This window comes from Drosophila serrata, unplaced genomic scaffold, assembly GCF_035046125.1.
Source record: "Drosophila serrata isolate PLE 108 unplaced genomic scaffold, ASM3504612v1 contig_334, whole genome shotgun sequence".
NCBI lineage: Eukaryota > Metazoa > Arthropoda > Insecta > Diptera > Drosophilidae > Drosophila > Drosophila serrata.
The window spans coordinates 1,407,204-1,425,161 of NW_028257232.1; the positions used below are offsets into that span (position 1 = coordinate 1,407,204).

The 17,958-nt window shown below is 38.4% G+C and overlaps 1 protein-coding gene across 1 annotated transcript in view; it reads right to left on the bottom strand.

Annotated features, from left to right (window-relative positions):
• Positions 1–6,594: 6,594 nt before the first annotated feature.
• Positions 6,595–17,958, bottom strand: part of LOC110178455 (uncharacterized) — a 62,390-nt gene continuing 51,026 nt past the window's right edge. Inside the window, exons 8-14 of the mRNA XM_086837791.1 lie at positions 15,670–15,738; positions 14,283–14,392; positions 13,992–14,206; positions 12,775–12,913; positions 12,592–12,697; positions 12,332–12,494; positions 6,595–9,131 (exon numbers count right to left, since the gene is read on the bottom strand). Of these exons, the coding sequence (XP_086693917.1) occupies positions 7,945–9,131; positions 12,332–12,494; positions 12,592–12,697; positions 12,775–12,913; positions 13,992–14,206; positions 14,283–14,392; positions 15,670–15,738 (1,989 nt within the window). The 3' untranslated portion in view covers positions 6,595–7,944. The remainder of the gene's footprint in view (positions 9,132–12,331; positions 12,495–12,591; positions 12,698–12,774; positions 12,914–13,991; positions 14,207–14,282; positions 14,393–15,669; positions 15,739–17,958) is intronic.

A 17,958-nucleotide genomic window follows, 5' to 3' on the forward strand; every position in this document is an offset into this window, starting at 1 on the left:
CAATTGCTCCTTGTAACTGACACGTCAACCACGTCCAAAAATCCGAACGTAAACGTAAGTTAGAGCAGGAACTGAAGCCGAAGGAAGTGCTGTACTTCCGGCTAGAGATGAGCGACATCCGGTATCTAGGATCCCTTGAGATGCAATAAATCCCATTGTGTTGCATGCTTAGTCAAAGTTTTAGCTTTTCATTTTTAAAACAAGAATATAATGTCTTTACTTTAAAGCTTTAAAACCTTTGTTCTAAAGAGTATTTCCCATCACGAGCTCATCTCTAATGCAAATGTCCTGCCTCAAGTTGCTGTCGCTTTCAGTTCCGGTTCCTGTCAGCCGTGAGTCTGGGATCCTGGCACTGCAGGCAGATTTAGTTTATGTCCTGGCAACTATCTAATGCAATTCACGTGTGCGAATAAATGCAGTTGTGGGTGTGTGTGTGCGTGTGTGGCTGCGTGCGTGGCTCCAAGTGTCGGAGAGCACATTACACACACACACTCACATAAGCGACTTAAAGGTCCTTTCCCACTGGGGCATAAAATTCAATGTCCGTATGAAGTCCATTTGCATTGAATAGGTGAGTAGATAGAAGGTGTCTGCCAGCCCGTTTAGAACCGAAGCTCTCCGTCGAGTTTTGCCCGTGTTTTATATGCACAATAAAAATATTTTCACAAGCTCTGTAGTTGCAGTCTGAAATACCCGCCAGACACCACACACGCACACATTTTGTGTAACAATCCTTGAAATCCTTGATCTGTGCAACATATGCCAAGCTCTCATTCTTTTTCAAAATTCTCCAGCAGCAGGTGAAAGGCTGCTTCACCCTGTTCAAACAATGGAAAGCAATTAAAGTCCATGTTTTAAGTCAACGAATTTGCTGTGAATAGGCTCAACACATCTATATGAATGAATTTGAATTTAAATTAGATTTTTTATTTTGTAGCTGAGGACTTGATTTTGAAAAAGGTCCCATACGTATTCATATTCAATCAAGGGTTTTCAGAGATTTCTTGTGTGTGTAAATAGGTCTTTTAAAGTATTTAATTATATATTTAGGAAGTAACTCTAAAGTGTCAATTTCTTGGGAGAAACGTATTGTTTTTAATTCAGAAAATAAATTCTCATATCAAATAATGGTTTATTTTTGTATACTTAGTATTGAAAAAATAATTGTTTTAATGTTAAAATGCTTAAAAATGTACCATTTTCTTTAGGTATCATTTATGTAGGTTTATCTTGCGGAAAAACCTATTTTTATTAGACCTAAAATTCTAATAACTGCATTTAAATAGTTGTTTCTTGAAAGAAAAACGACTTAAAACTGAAATATTATTAATAAATATGCCAAATAGTCTCATTTCTCTGCTATTAAGTTGCCTAAAAATACAAATGTTTGACAAATCTCTAGGCCCCTATATGTTACCAAAATGGATTCGTCCTTCAGGAGCATATTGTTAGCTCCATGGAGCAAAATAGAAGCAAGTTGTATGCCCATTTAGCCTGCTTTCTGCCGAGGCAGCTGCTGTTAATAAGGTGTTGGCAATTTTATTTTATTGGTTTCTGGCTAACACAAACACATACGCAGAGGCATACCCATACACACCCACATGCCCGTAGGAGGCTCCTTTAATTTTAATTGGCTCCACGCCCAGGAGCACGTGAGCCAACAAGCTGTGTCCTTGCCAGCACAGCCTGCTGCTTGATCGGCAAAGGAAAAGGGACTTCCCCAATTGTTTTTTGGGGGCATGTGTGCTAGATTCCTTTTTTTTATATACAATTTGAAGGCTTGGCAGGTCGTTAACATGTTCTTATTTAATGCCAAAGAAATTGCCATTGGCATTTATTGCCGTAATTAAGAGATGGAAAAAATCCTTGAAATACGCCGTAACGCACTGGCTTTAAACCGGGTTCAAAACAAAGCAAGCTGGCCATCAAAGACCAGCAGCAGCAGTATCGACATGGAAATAAATTTGTGCTGAAGATTTTGCAATTGCCAGACGGCAAGGGAAAAAAAGAGAGCAAAAAGCAATTTGTGTTTTCTGGTAAGTGCCATTTTCTTTGTTTGGAAAACGGCCCGAGCCGGAACTTTGCCTCACCTCGCATCCTGGCATCGCCGCCACATCCTGCCTTCCCTTCAGCAGCGTCACTCAATTCGCTTTGAAATTTATGACCCAGTTTTGGGAGGAGAAAGGAGAAAGTCCTTGCCATCTTCTCCGGCTTTTCGGTGGCCCGGCTTCTGCAACAGGCGTTTAATTAAACGATCCTAATGCCACCCTCGATGGAGTACAAGGCAGCACCGGCCCTTGGTCATTAAATTTTATGAAATTTTCCAGGAATTTCGATCAAAGTTTCCTTAAAGGGGGATTTATTGCCTAAATATTTTTAAATGCAATTTCCCAAGCACTTAATTAAACTAATTTAGATAGTTTTCTGCTGTTTTTTCTGCTTTAAAATATCAAGTTTAAGTACTGAATTGAAATATTTTTAATTGAGAACAGTTTTTCAATTGCTTGTCATCAGGATTTCTTTTATATATTTTACTTTTTTTTGCAGAGCAATTAAATGGAAAGTGGTGAAAGTTGAATGGAAAATATAGCGATTTACAATTGCGCCAATAAATGGCCATTTTTTTCGGACTTTAGTGCCGGGGAAAATAAAAATAAATATAAATCTGTATCACCCTCCAAGCGTAAACAGGCGCGATTACATTGGAGGCAGCCCCATGTCCATCAAGTTGCATTATAATTGCAGTTAATTATTAAAAAAATGTAAGTTCAATTTTGCATCTTATATTTTTAAGTCCCGCTAAGTTAATACCAATTTTAAATGTATTTAAATTTAAATCGGCATTCACTTTAAAAATCGTTAAATCTTCTAGGCCAAACAATACAATATTTGCATTTTGAGTAAAAGGATATCGAAATACATTCAATATAAAAATATAATTAATTTTTCACTTACCCATTTTCTCATTTTTGTTTCTTCTTCGTCTTTTTTTTTTGAATTGGGATTTAAATTACAAAACGATTTTGTCTCTTTCCTTCCTTTCTTTTTGATTTTTGGTGGCTATTAGTAATGTATTAATTTCTTTAAACACTTAAAAAACAAAACAAAAAATTAAAGAAATGGAAGGAACTATTAAATGACACGCACGAAAACACACCTGCGTTTTTGGTATTTTTAAAGCACTTCAATCACTTTCAATTTACATTAGTAGCTTTTAAAACAGTTAATTCAAAAAGCACAGCGAGAAAAAGTTCCTTTGCATTCCCTTTCGCGGTGAGGTTATTGCCGTGCCTGTACACACAAATACCAACATACATACGTACATGTATGCATATTGGCGGCTGCAGCTCCACTTGTTGTCTGCTGGTGTCTCTGTTGTTTTTGTTGCTGGGTTAGTGGATTTAATTCGATATTCACTTGCTAAATAATTTTATAACGTCTACTGTTTATCACTTGTGTAGTTATTAATATAGTTTACTTCGGCACTTGCACAACATACGTTTTTTTCACATTCCCTTTTCCTTTGTCACGCCACCAGTTGGATGCAGAACAGCGCTCACTTCACATTTACATTTTATCTAAAAAACTTTGCTTGTTTTATGTTATTCAACAGTCCCTGCATAAAATGCAGTTGGTTTATTTGATTTAACTGTTTGGTTGGTATTATTAAGCGTTTTATCGAATTAAACAACACTTTTTAGCAGCAGCACATCTTTTACACTTGCAATTTCGATTCTTGTTTTCCTCTTCTATTTGGTAAGTTCGAGCTTTGCGCTCTCCCAAACCTTTCTCTCTCGCTCTCTCGCCACTCTAAAAGCACGGCCAGATCGTTTACCATTCCAGAGCGAGAGAGAGCAGAGCAAAAGAAAAAGGGGAGGAAGAAAAGGTAAATAAAACCGCCGAAGTGAAAAATTTTGCCGCGCTGCTGCTAAAAAAATGTTTTTCGTCTGATAAAATGCTTAATAATACCAACAAAATAATTAAATCAGTTGAACTAAGTGAGTGTTATGCGGGGACACCTAAATTAAACATCAAGCTAGTGAATTTATAAAGATTTGATGCAAAAGTGAAGTGAGCGCTGGTTCCCCCTCCACCAAAAGTTGGGGCAGCTGAAAACGGATTGACAAATACTTGTAAATTGTGCAAATCCCGACTTCAACTTAATAAATAACAACATACGTGATAAAAACAAGACATTTGCAAGGGATTTGGCAAATAAAAGTGTAATTTAAGTATGTAAACTGCAACAAAAACACTTGGGACTCCCGCGGACATATGTTTATGTATGTATGCGTGTGTGGCAGTCACTGCATGTTTGTGTGCTTGTGCATGGCAAAGAACATCTCCATATAAGGAAATGCAAAGTAACTAGCATTCTCGCTCTGTGCTTTGAGTTAACCGTTTTTAAAGCGGTAAATGTAAATAAAAAGCGAATATAAAAGTGGCGCGCTGAATAAAGTGTTTTCGTGTGTGTTATTTTAGAGCTCCTTCCTCTCTTCTAGTCTTTTTTTTAAGTGTAATTTTTGTTTTGTTTTTTAAGTGTTTAACGAAATTAATACGTAAATAATTGTGTGAGTGAAACAAATGAGCCACCAAAATCAAAGAGAAAGGAAGGAAAGAGACCAAATTAGAGCTTTGCGAGACTTTGATGCGTTCCGTTAATTTCAAATTCAACAAAAAAACAGACGAAGAAGAAGAAAAAACAAAAATGACAAAATCGGTAAGTGAGAAATTATATTTTATTTGATATATTTTTATTATATATTTTATATTGAATTATATATTTTTATTGAATTTATTTCGATGTCCTTTTACTTAAAATGCATAAATTTTATTGTTTGGACTACGATATTTCGCGATTTTTAAAGTTGTTTACAGCAAATTTAGTAGGTGAATGGCGATTTCAATATATTATCCAAATCGTGTTGAATTATTCAATAATTTAAAAATATAATATTATAACAATATATATATATTTATTACCAAACAAGAAATTGAAATATAACAGCATTTCAAATTTTAATTAATGCTGTTAACTTAAAATGGCCTAATTTAGTTTCTCGGATAATTAACACAAATTTTGATATTTTAAAGTTTAAAAGATGTGTTCTGTGTGTAATTTACTTTCCAACTCAACAAAAAAACAAACACAAAGAAGAAGAAAAAAGTTAACTAAAAAACAAGTAAGTGAAACATTTAATTTTATTTAATTTTATATTGTTTTTATTTCGATATTCTTTTACTCAAATTCAAAAACTGTATTCTTTGGGGATGTTTTAATTTTTTAAGTTGTTTATAAGAACTTAGAAGAGCTTTCCGAATATGAATTACTGCTATTAACTTAATATTAACTTAGAAAAAGATACAAATAATTAAGTAAATTTGACCGACAATTTTTTTCGCGTATAATTAAAGCATAATTTACGCAAATTGTGGGGCAATGAAAATGTTGATTTTTAAACCTTATGACTTTTTGGCCATAGCGACCCCGCCCGCCCTTAGTTACGCACCTTACCCCCCCCCCATATTTTCCATTTTCCAAGCGCTGGGACATGCGGCTGACACGCATATGCTGAAAGTTTAATTAATGTTGTCACGTGCTGGAACTGCGAAGATGAAATTCGGTTGTAAATTACTCTCAGCAAGGCAGATATATATATATTATATATTTTATATTCCGAAATATTTGGCGTGGTGTAATGATTGAGATTCAATTTAAAGAAAACTCCCAGGACGTGCGGCTCACTTCACTTTCACTTTTCCAAAGCGAGTGCTTAAAATTCAATACACACACGCACACCGCACGCATCCTGGATGTCCTTCGAGCGCCTGATAACACTAATGTCGTCTGCCTGACTGCTGAAGTTTAATTTGATACACAAACAGAAGACAAAACAAAGCAAAATGTAAGGAAAACAAAACAAGTAAGAGGAAAGGATATGGGAAAAGATGCTCGACTAAGGGATACCTGGTACTTAAAAAAGGGATAACGTATAAATACAAAATATACACAATTTTATCTTGCAACCATAATATCAATGTTTACTATCAGATTCTATTCAAATTTATATAGTCAGTAGAAATATATTTATTATATTATATATTTAATGATTAATCAACTCCTTTTGAATTTTTTAAAAGTCAGATTTTGTTGAAAAACTTACTTGTAGATCTGTTGTTTCATAGGTTTATAAATACCCTTCCATTTCTCTGATTACTGGGTAGAAAAACAAACAAAACAACACATCCGATGAGGCCGTAAAACATTTAAATTAACGTCTCCTTCAAAAAGCGGCAACATTCTCGTGTCGAGTTGAAAAGGCATTCCCGGAATGGCAGGCATAAATGGCAAAAAAGGGTCACACGCAGGCATGTCCATAAAGATAAAAACCATAACGTGCTCATAAAGCGCAAAAAGGCGCCAAAACACTTCACACAGGATACACAGGACACAGCAGATACATATGAATAGATACTAGGAGATACTCACCCGAAATGCATGCTTGTACCCCGCTGCGTATACTTAATGAAGTCGTTAGAGAACAACGCAGTCCTTTGTGCTGCTGAAATTTGTAATCAACAAAAGTCGGCGGGTACTCGGTATATAATTCAGTAGATTCGCCATTTATTGGATTGCTTTAAACAAACTTTTTCTCTTGCTTTTTGCCGCACACACGCACAGAGATGTGTGTTTTTCCCAACTCGATAACAGCAACGCTTAACTACATTACATAAATACATCGTACATCATCTGATTTCTCCAAAATTAAATTACAATTCGCATGGGGTGGGCAATTGTTAGCATTGAATCGATGGTGGAGATTATTCATTGTTTTTCTTTATTTGCAGCTCTAAGTGTAGGACAGCTAATTAATGTAGTAGTTAATTGTAGCTATAATTAGGGCTAAACATTATTCACTCACTATATATTTAGGGTTGGAAGGTATAGTGTGAGTTTTTAAAGAGATATGTGTATTTTACAGTTCACATCAACTTTTATTTAATATATATTTTACAGCGTCTCTCTGTGTGTTTTTTGGTGTGTGGTTGGGCTTCCATTTTCAATAGTTCGGCACTTAAACATGACTTAATAAATATAACAGCAAATGCATTTTACCACCATCATTATGAGTATTATCTAAATCATTTTCATGGGAAATGACTCGCTGCAGTTTTCAATTAGTAAGCAATTTAGATTTAATTATCTACATACATACATGGAAATGTAAATTTAATTTAATTCCGGCCGAAAACAAATGACTTTCAGGCAGAATGTTGTTGACTTTAGCCAGTGGGCTGGCGAGCTGCTCTCTGCATGTTTGCCAAATGCAAAATATATTCACAACATATATTCACGGGGCTCATTATAGTTGCAAATGATGATTTCGCTTAGCAATGCAAATTGCAAATCACATTGCACACAGCTCCCCCACTCTTTATTGCCTCAAAACCAGGTGTTTTGGGCCCTAAACTTATACCTATAGTTAGCTAAATCAATCAGTTTATCTATAAATACAATTTAATAAAGTCTTTGGTGATTTTCAACTGGCCTCCTAAGCATAATAAAACTCTTCTCTGGTGAAAATTGTTTAACGATTTTTGTAATTTTAAAGCCGAAACCGAATGGAGAAACTTGGTTTGTCTGTATTTAAAGGTATAAATTCGGGTTGCATTGGGAAACTCATTTCCAAAATTATACCCTTCAACAATGCATATACATATATATATGATATTTGCAAAATTATAAATTCAAGCCTTATACAAATGGGAAATGTGGAAAATTATTGAAAGTATTTACAGTTCTCTGGTTACTTAGAGCTCTTTTAGTTACAGGTTTCCAGCATAATTAATTAACTTAAAGGCTTCGGCACTATTCACTTATTTATTCCGCCTGAAAACAATTTTAAAAATTGAATAACTTTACCTATGAACATCTCCCCTTCCTTACACGGAAACCTCCTTGGTGTATTTGGACCGATCGTTCAGATCCAGGACTAGCTTATCTGGTCTCTTTGGTCTGGAGTTTCCGCCACTGCCACTGGTCTTGTCCGTCTGACTCGTAGAGTTGTTGGAAGCCACAGAAACGTTCCCCAGGGAGGGAGCCGGCACAGGCTCCTCCTCCAGCTGGGATTGGTCCCTCACAGCCTCCTTCAACTCCTTCTCCGAACTGGAGTAAAGAACAATGTCGTCGGTGGAGTGAGCTGCCTTGGTTCGCGACTCCGTCTCCACATCGCTGGCTATGGCTGTACGATCCAGGATCTCGCTGGATCGGGACTGGATCGCCGGTACTCCTGGCAACTGCTGCTGGCAGAGCTGGGCATTCGCCTGGGCCTGGGAGTAGCTGCCGCTTCGCCTTCGACCCGTCAGCTTGTACTTACTTCTACAATTATCACAAATTTGATACGAAATGCTGAGCTCCGTCTCGAGGAGATTCCGTGGAGCCCGCTTGCAGCTGGTTGGGGGAGTATTGGTGGCCGCAGTCCTTACCGTAGGCCTCCTCTGCCGCTGGTCCCCCCGATCCCGATCCTGGTCCAGATCCTCCGACTGGGAGCACATGCACTCCAGCTTAATGTTGGCAAAGCTTAGACTGCCTCCAGCCTCCTGTTGCGGCGACCCCAAGTGGTCGCAGACACTCCTCGGCGGGCAGCAGTAGTAGTGCTCCTTGGACGCATCCAAGCACCTGCTGCAGATGATGTGCCCATCGGCAGTTCGCCTCAGGAGCTGCTCCCGGAAGTCATCTCCACTCAGCTCCGTGTTCATGGCCCGCTCCTCAAAGGCCGTCGACGGCGGTGTCGAGCTTGGAGGCGTTTCCAGCACCATGGTCGGTATACTGGCGCGGGCACTGCTCCTGCCATTCGCATTGTTATTCTGCTGGCTGTACTTTTGCATCTCGGCATTGAGGGCCAGGAGGGGCAAAGCACTCTGACGGCTGGCTGCTGCGGTGGCCGAGTGGCCAGCACCAGCGGCTGCTGCCACCACCATGAGGCCACCAGGTGTCTTCAAGCCATCCAGCAGGCTGGATATGGTCATTACGGCCACACCTTTGGGTGGAGCCATCTCCTGGATGCGCTGCAGCTGCATGCTAAGCTGACGTATCTCCTCCAAAGCCTCCTGATCGGAGAGCTTGTTTTCTGTGGATAAAGAGAGAGTATTTAAGGGAAAAGGTTTATGTTAATTTTTTAAGCAAGATATGGTTATGAGTTTAAAGAGAGAGTAGGAGGTAAATTCTACTGTAATCCAAAGACTTAAGTTTTAGTTTATCTTTTTTTGTATGTTGTAAATGAAAAGGTTAACCAAATGTCGCTAAAAATGCAGGCGAAATAGGATCCCTTTTTCGTTGTACCAAAACTCAACTGAAAGCATCGTTTTTGCTGCCTGTTTTCCGCTGGCCAACTTTTGCACTAAAAAAGTTGCCCGTCCGTGTCAAAAGTTTCGCACTTTCCCTTTCCCTTTCCCCTGCCTGCCTGTCTGTCAGTCCTTAAAAAAAAGGACCTCAAATTTAAATGCGTAATGTTTGTAGCGGCTGTGGATGTGTGGCCAGGAAAGTTGTGGCTTTTAAGACTTCAGATTCGAGACTGGAGACGACTTCCTCGGAATGATAAATGGCCGTTCAATTCGGCTGAAAGCCTGTCGGTATGATTTAAGCCACGTCCACTCAAAGGCAACAGCAACTCACGCTATCAACTTTCAAATAATAAAGAGAGAAAAACAAATAAATTTACAATGAAAAATCGCACACTGAAAGGATGTACACATACATACTGCATGCTTTTGTGTGAAATCTTGACTTGCTCTGAGGGAAATTTCTTCCTGGGGTTCCCCATTTCCGCTCAGTGTATTAGCCGCACAAAGCTTTCTTCCTGTTGTCCGTTGAATTTAGATTTATGGCTGTGAAATTAAGCGGAGCCAAGTGGACCGGAGAGTCGTCGGTGGCCAAAATTGAATTTATTATGTGTGCCCCTCTTAGTATGCAACACAATATTCCTTTTGCGCTTGGGAAATATTTTAAATTCGCCACACAGACGCACAATCGGCATGCGTGTGTGTGTGTGTGTGTGTGTGTGTGTGGGAGTGTTGAGTGTTTGCTACTTTGTGATTGTTCAATTTAAATATGCAAATTGAGAGCCGCTTAAAAAACTGGCCCAGCGACAAGGACGCCGCGCAGCACACAAAAAATGTAAATTTAACGCACAATTTACGCAGCCACAAAAACGCGTTACGTTTTTCTTTTTTTTTGTGTTTTAAAATAGAAATACGAGTAATAAAAATTAAATAAAAAATGAGGGAGCGTCTATAAAGCATTAAAACATAAAGCGTCGCCTTTATGCCATAAACTTCCAAAGGGGAGGCAGAAAATTAAAAAGGTTCGCGAATAGAAAACATTGCGATAACAATGGAAGGTAAAGGCAAAAAAGGATCCACATTTTAGGGAGGTTATAGGGAAGACTGCAGGCCATAATGCTGGCAATTTACTTCCATTCGAAATATATATTTTAATAGCTAATTTTTTTGTGAAGGTGTTTCTGGTTTTTGCCTTAAAAAAGGTACTGCAATTATCTTTTTTATAATGAACACTTTTTATTTATTTATTTCAAGAGAGCCTAAAAAATAGGAAGGCGTTATGCATTTTTTTTTGTATATTTTTTTTAGGTTTCTTTACACACAAAAAATACAAATACAACACTTCCTTAAATTCCACAAATATCCAGTATTTAAATAACAAAATCCTGACTTATTTCATACCTGTGATTTGAAATACTTTCCCATCTCTTTATAAATTGGTTTAGCATTTCTGTGTATACACACATTATTAGCTTTAGCCTTTAGCTAATATTATATTCTCTTTCATGTTCTTGTCTCAATAGAATTTATTATTAGTAATGGTAATGAGGCGAACAATTTTCCGGCATAAGGAAGCGCTGTCCGGGAAACTTTGAGCAATTAGTGGTACTTGAAGCCCGAGCTTCGGCTTGGAATTCTAATCAAAATTGATTGGCCCAACGGTTGCCGTGGCATTTGCGTGAATCTGTAGTTCAATTACAGACTCGGCGCCACTTTAAAGTCAACCGCCCACACCCAATGTAATCCACATTCCTTCTGGGTGGTGTAAGGGCCAAAGGGCAACGCCACCCACCTGACCCCGCAACCCACAACCATCTCTTCACCTCCACCGATGCCCTGGCTTTGGTCTATTTGGATCCTTCGGGGAGTTCGCATAGTTGTTTATTCATCAAAGCCAGCGAAGCGATAAACAAATATGGCGTCGGCGGCAACTTGGCGGAAGTTTGTGCTTTGTAGCTGCTTCCTGCCGTGAAAGCACACTCGCACACACATCCACACACATTTGCTCTCCAAGGTACTCCAAGCCAACCGCAGCCCAGATTGTTTTGGAGCACATAAATCAGCATCCGGTGCTGTCAACCAGATAGGATAGGATGCCATCCGCGGCTCATGTCTAGACAACAGCGATAAGCGTGCCACTGACGCCGCCTGTCCCGCTCATTTTTTAATTTGCCAAATAATACGCCATAAATAAAAGTCAGAGCGGCGAAGAAGACTTAATCGTCAAAGGGCACTGGGAGAAAAAGAAATCTAAATTAAATTCAAGAAAGTCTGGAAATTCAAGACTAAAACAAAGCATATATTTCATACATAAAGAAGGAATTTGTATTATCAAGAATAATCCAAGCAAACTATAGTCTAGTTCATTTGCTTATCCTTAGCATTTCAATTGATTTTCTATACAAATTATTCTATATTTGTCAAATGCTAAACCATTAATAAGAATCAACCATAGTGGGAAAATTTATATGCAGTGCACTGTGAAATAAGAATGGGCTCAAAGTTCTATAAAAGTTCTAAATCATAAACCAACATATGCTCAATGGAAATATTTAAACAATATTCTATAAGGAACTTCATTCTTTTTTCGATTAGAATGGTTCGAAGCAATCTCTGAATTTAATTTGTATGTGTATAAAACATAATATAGATTTATCACAAATGTATAACAACGTTAATGTATCCATTTATATATCAAAGCATTGAATATTGCTATTATCCATGAAAAATCATTCTTAATTATACCTAATTGTTCAAGATTGCTAATATTCTGAAATATATAGCACATAGTTTTCCGCTCAGTGCATTCCAAGGAGAGTTTTTCCTTTTTCTATCTGCCCCCACACCACAGATCATTTGTCAAGTGGACACTGTCGTTTGTCATAAACGTCGATTCGCTGCGACCCATTAGGGCAAATGGACCAATTGCCGGTTTTGGCTATCGCTGGAGGAGCACTCCGCTGGCTAGTCTGTCCTCTACAACACTCACCTGCTGACGTTGTGCCCGCCACTGGGACCGTGGAGGTGGTCACCGAACTGGGATTCGCAAAGGTGCGCACTTGAGGACGAAAATTGAATTTGGCCCCCGATGCCTTGGTGCCCAGGCCGATGTTCTCCTGATGCGATTTGCCACTCCTTAGAACGATGTACACCTGATGTCACAGAGAGAGAAAAATAGAGAGATAATGGTGGAAATGGGAAAAACCAACTAAATGGTGAGGGGGGGAAAGAGGAGAAAGCGGCACTTACCTTGCTGCCAAAGATTAAAGCCAGCAGCAGGGTCACCGTCAACTGGGTGTGGCAGAAGAAGATGATGTAAAGCAAATCTGGATTGGCGGGGGACTGCAGAAAGAGCCTGCAAGGGAAGGGATAAATATAATGATATAATAATTAAGATAACTTTCTCTACATTAAGATATTTCCCATACTTACATAGACACATTGAGGAAGCAGGTGAGGAGGAACTCATTGTAGATGGCCATCGATATGAAGCGGCTCTCGTTGAATTCCGATGGTGCCTTTCGCACCATGATGCACAGGCGAACGCCCCAGGCCAGGAACAGGACCTCCACTGGAAAAGAGCAAAAAAAAGGGGGAAAAAATAAGACAAGGCCAGGGATTACTTCCTTTGTGTGCATTTCGTTGGCTGCCGCAGCTTCACTTTGAAGTTGAATTAACAAACTGGTTGTAATTACATTATGATTTAGTTTCCCAGTCTTTTGGCAAAAATACAAAATGAACTAGTTGCTAGTGGTAGCTTCATTTCAAAAACTTTTATTTTGGCAGCGAAATGAAAATGCATGTACAATATTATTATTTCCTTTTTTTTTGGGTAGGAAAAGTGTTCAGGGTTGCAATTATAAATGTAATACGAGCTCTGGCTTGTTGCAAAGTCAAATGAAGTTATTTAGCATCTGGCAGCTGCAGCGAGAGTGCGTGATGAACGGCGATAATTGTTGTGCAGGATAGAAGGACTCGCAGGAGCACTCGCGATTGCCTCAACTTTTTTAATTAAACGAGCTAGCAAGTGGAACGCAGCGATTCCTTGGAAAAGCCACTCTTCCATGGCTCGAACATGGATTTTGGCACGGACCAATATCTCTGGTAAAGCAGGAAAAAGGCGGGGAAAATCTTTCAATTGTATATATTTGAGAGGACCAAACATTAAGGTGTTTTATAAAGATTTAAAGAGCACTTTACTTTACACTTTAAATATAAGAATATTTACCAGACTTGTATATTTAATATATAATGCAATTTTAAAAGAAAATATCCTCAATTAAACTCTTAAAGGTCCACCCTAAGCGAAAAGATACCTTCAAAACGCAACAGTGGATTTTACTACCCAAAAAAAAGGTGGAAAAAAAGTGAAAATCAAGGAAAAGCTAGTGAAAAGCTAGTGAAAACCACTTGAAGCAGCAGGTGTTCCTTCTCCTTGGTGGTTGGCCAGGCAACGTTTATTTCCCATTGCACTTTTGCATTTCGCCTTTTGGCTCCCTCGAAATTCATATTTTCCCGGCCAACAATGCGTATACGTTACGAGGGTATTGTATTTCGGGCTGCTCTCTCTTTCTTTTGAAAAGGACCCCTGCGGAGGCCAATCAAGCGCCAGACCAGCGATATTGAATTAGATATTTCCCCCAACTTACTCGAGGTGAATGTGTAGTCCCACCAGTCGGTTTTGCAAAGAAACGCCTTCAGGTCATCGGCAGTGCGTCCCACGACCACGTCCGGCGGCGAGACCAGAGTCCTGACCAGCAGACAGGTGCCAATGGCCCCGCAGATGATGCCCAGTCTCTTGAGGAGAGCGGCATCTGTGATTTTCACAGCCTTGGCAGAGCGGACACGGAAAATTACGGATATCCTAGGGGGGAAAATTAGGTAAATTAGGGAAAAATACAGGTATTTAATGGTGTTTTAATGGGTTAACTACAACTCACCGCCAGGTTTTGAGCATCAGAGCTCCATAGGTCAGGGAGAAACCTATTTCGCGGAGCCAAATGCGAGCAGTGCAGGTGTAGAGATTTGGATTGGGATACATCACAATGTTCTGGAAGTAATAAATATATTTATAAATATTTAAAGAGAAAAAATATACCAGAAATATATTTAAGAGAGGGTTCTTATTTAATTTAAAAAGTGTCTTTGTTGTATTTTTGAATACCTAGAGATTATTATTGAGTATTCTCTTCCGTTTTCATTAAATTTCAAACCAATTCTTGTTCTGTGAATGTAAGGCTTCCTTTGACTTAACTTCAATCAAGAATATATACTGAAATCATTGGAAGCCCCTCCTTTTCATATATATTCTTTCTTCAATATATTGCAAGCTTAATACTTTTAAAATATGCTATATTGATATATATAGAACACATTGAAGTACTGTATTTATGACTCATTCTAAGGGAAATAATAGGCATTGGGTAATGATATGGATGATGGCAGACAATCGGGTTCAATGGAATCCAGCCACATGTTTCGTGACAATAGGAGTCGACCTCCTCCTCCCTTCCTCCCTTTCCTTAAATCCTTCATACATATATTGCAGCCTGTCAAGGACAATAGGAAGTGTGGGTTTTGAGGATTTGGCTTCTATTTTTGGAGCTTTCTTTCTTTTCACGCCTTGCACATATTAAAAAATCATAAGGCAAACTCTGCAGACAGCAGGACCCTCGTCGTGTGTGCAGGCAGGATATACTGAATAAATCTGCCACAAATAAATATATGTTATATAGTACATAAATAATCCCCGCCCTCCCCCCTGTAGATTCTCCTAAAGTTGTTTGTTTATTTGGCATCCAGCATCCGCCATGGCAGCCCATTAGTTTGCATTCTCTCTTGGTCTGCGTCTGGGGCCATAAATCAATCAAATTAAATTGTGTAGAAATTGATGGGAATTGGGTTCGAGAGTTCTGTTTGGCAAGCGGTTTGCTATCTCATTTTTCACCGCATGCAAATTGTGCGGCGATTTATGGCTTCAAATGAATGAATGAATCTCACTCACTCCCCGCAGCATGCCATTGAGTTGTAATAATGTTCAACAGACTCTTTGGACTGCCAAAATGTTTCAGTTTTCGGTTTGCATCTATGCGAATGCTCTTAATTAATTCGGCATTGCATTGAAAGCTATCGATTATGCCACTCAATTGGTATCAAATGACTGAAATTACACTGGATAGCAAGTATTATTGTGCAATTTCCTTAAATTTCTTTATACTTCTCCATTAAAATTTAGTTAAGTCAATTTCATTAAACTGTTTTCTATTTCTCTGATAAATCGAAATCCTTAAACACTTATTGAATGCTTATCCTTAAAGATTTACTTACCGTGCAGTAGATAAAGAAGGCGCCCAATGCAATGACCCTTAACAAGGCAGGACTGGCGGCCCTTACAACCTGTAAGAAAATTTCAAAACAAAACAAAACATTTCCAATTAGTTCGTGGACGAAAAAGTTTGTAAATTTAAATTGAAATCGTTTAATCCGCACAATTTCACAGGGTTGAAGAAGGAAGAAAATCACTACAGGACTCTGTTACAAAGTTGGACGTGGACATACACACACACACTCTTGGCAGGATGTCGGGCGGCATGTTTAGCGCCATTTAATTAGTTTGGGCACATACACACATACACATACACACACCAGCAAGGACATTGAAGGGAGGAGAGACACAAATGCGACAGAATCGCATTACGAATGAAAACAGTTTAGTTGGCCAGTTGCCTTGGGACGCGAGAAGCGGGCAAGTGGAACAGGATATAGGATGTGGCTGGGGCCTGAGGATAGGGACAGTAGACAGAACACAAATGTCAGACAGCGACAAGAGAATAGAATAACTCCCTTCCTGCACACTCAAGCTTAGGGACACAGCACAGAGGGAAATTAGAGAGAATTTAGTAAATTAGCAGAGAAAGGAAGTATAAATAAAATTTATTTTTATTAATAGTTTTAAGCGAAAACCGTCCTAGTTAAATTTCTATGAATTTTAATATGGAAAAATGTGTAGTAATATGAATTAGGCACACATTTTAGTTGGTTAATTTTCTCTCAGTGTCTCGCAGTGCACGACAAAGTTGCGAATGGTTTAAATCCCGAGTGCCAGAGACAATTGGACGCCGCCAGCTTGCAGGACTCGCTGCTCTCGTCCTCCTAATGAGCGACTGACACCCTCTGCATGAAGTCAGGACCTGGGACCTTTCCACATGCATCCTGGCGACAGGAAGTTGGCGTGGGTGTGGGTGTGGGCAAGCTGTGCGAATGTTTGCACTTCCGTTTATGCGCGACAACATCCGCTGCCCGCCTGTCATCGGACAGGATGTCCTGTCCGAGCCACGTACAAAATTAACTCGATTCTAACAATGCTAAGCCGCTTAGCGGCTCAATGATGACAACAGCTTAGGTTTTGGCCCGGCCCCAGGATCAGCGGAATTTGACAGAGCCATGAACAAACACGGAAAACAACAAAAAAATGGAATGGAATAAGCAATAAAAAATATACACTGAAAAATAACAAGAGAGCAAGCTGACCGGAGATAATGCCATTATAATGGCTTAACAATTTCGGTTGCCACTGACGGTGATTTATCAGAGCTTTTAATTCCACAACTGTGATTCGGAACTCGTCCTGGCAGTGTGTGGCTTTTCCCAAAGCGGATTAGGATGCCTTTACCTAGACAGACAAGCTCCAACAACATTTTGGCTCTAAAAATAAGTTTTTTTTTAGCCAACGAAATAGTTAAACTTTGGCTTTATTTAGAATAGACCATTAATCGAAATGAACTCAATTTTCTTTGTAAATGTCATTTTATACTCTTGCAAGGAATTAAAATTTAGTCAGAAGCTTAAAAGAAAGTGAAGGAGTCATTTCCGACCCTATAATACATATATTTTCTTGATCAGCATCGAAAGCCGAATCGATCTAGCAGTGTCCGGATGAAATTTATTTTTTCGAATTTTTTTCAATTTTTTTAGTCAAAATTTTATATAAATCAAATATTTAAAATTTGACAAAATTTGAAATTTGTAAACTTTAAAAACTGAATATGCAGATTTATTAACTCTATGAAAACTAGCTCAAAACAGCTTTTCGAATTAAAATTAATGCATTTTTGGCTTAGTTATGAAATTTTTAAAATTTGATCTGTTGAAAAAACGTCATAAAAAAATATAGATAAATATTGGCTAAAAATGGTATTATCATTTTAGTCAGAAGTTTAAAACGCAGTGAAGGAACCATTTCCGACCCTATAAACCATATATATTCTTTATCAGCACTAACAGCCGAATCGATCTAGCTGTGTCCGGAAGAAATTTCATTTTTCAAAATATTTTTCAATTTTTTTAGTCCAAATTGTACACTAATCAAATATTTAAAATTTGACAAAAATTGAAATTTGTAAACTTTAAAAACTGAATATGTAGATTTGTTAACATTATGAATACTAGCACAGAACAGCTTTCCGAATTAAAATAAATGCATTTTTCGCTTAGTAATGAATTTTTTAAACTTTGAATAGTCGAACAAATTTGTACATAAAAAAATATCAAAGTTCGAATTAGTTATTATGGATTTCCGATTCGATCCTATAATATAATATAATTCAATTGCAAAGT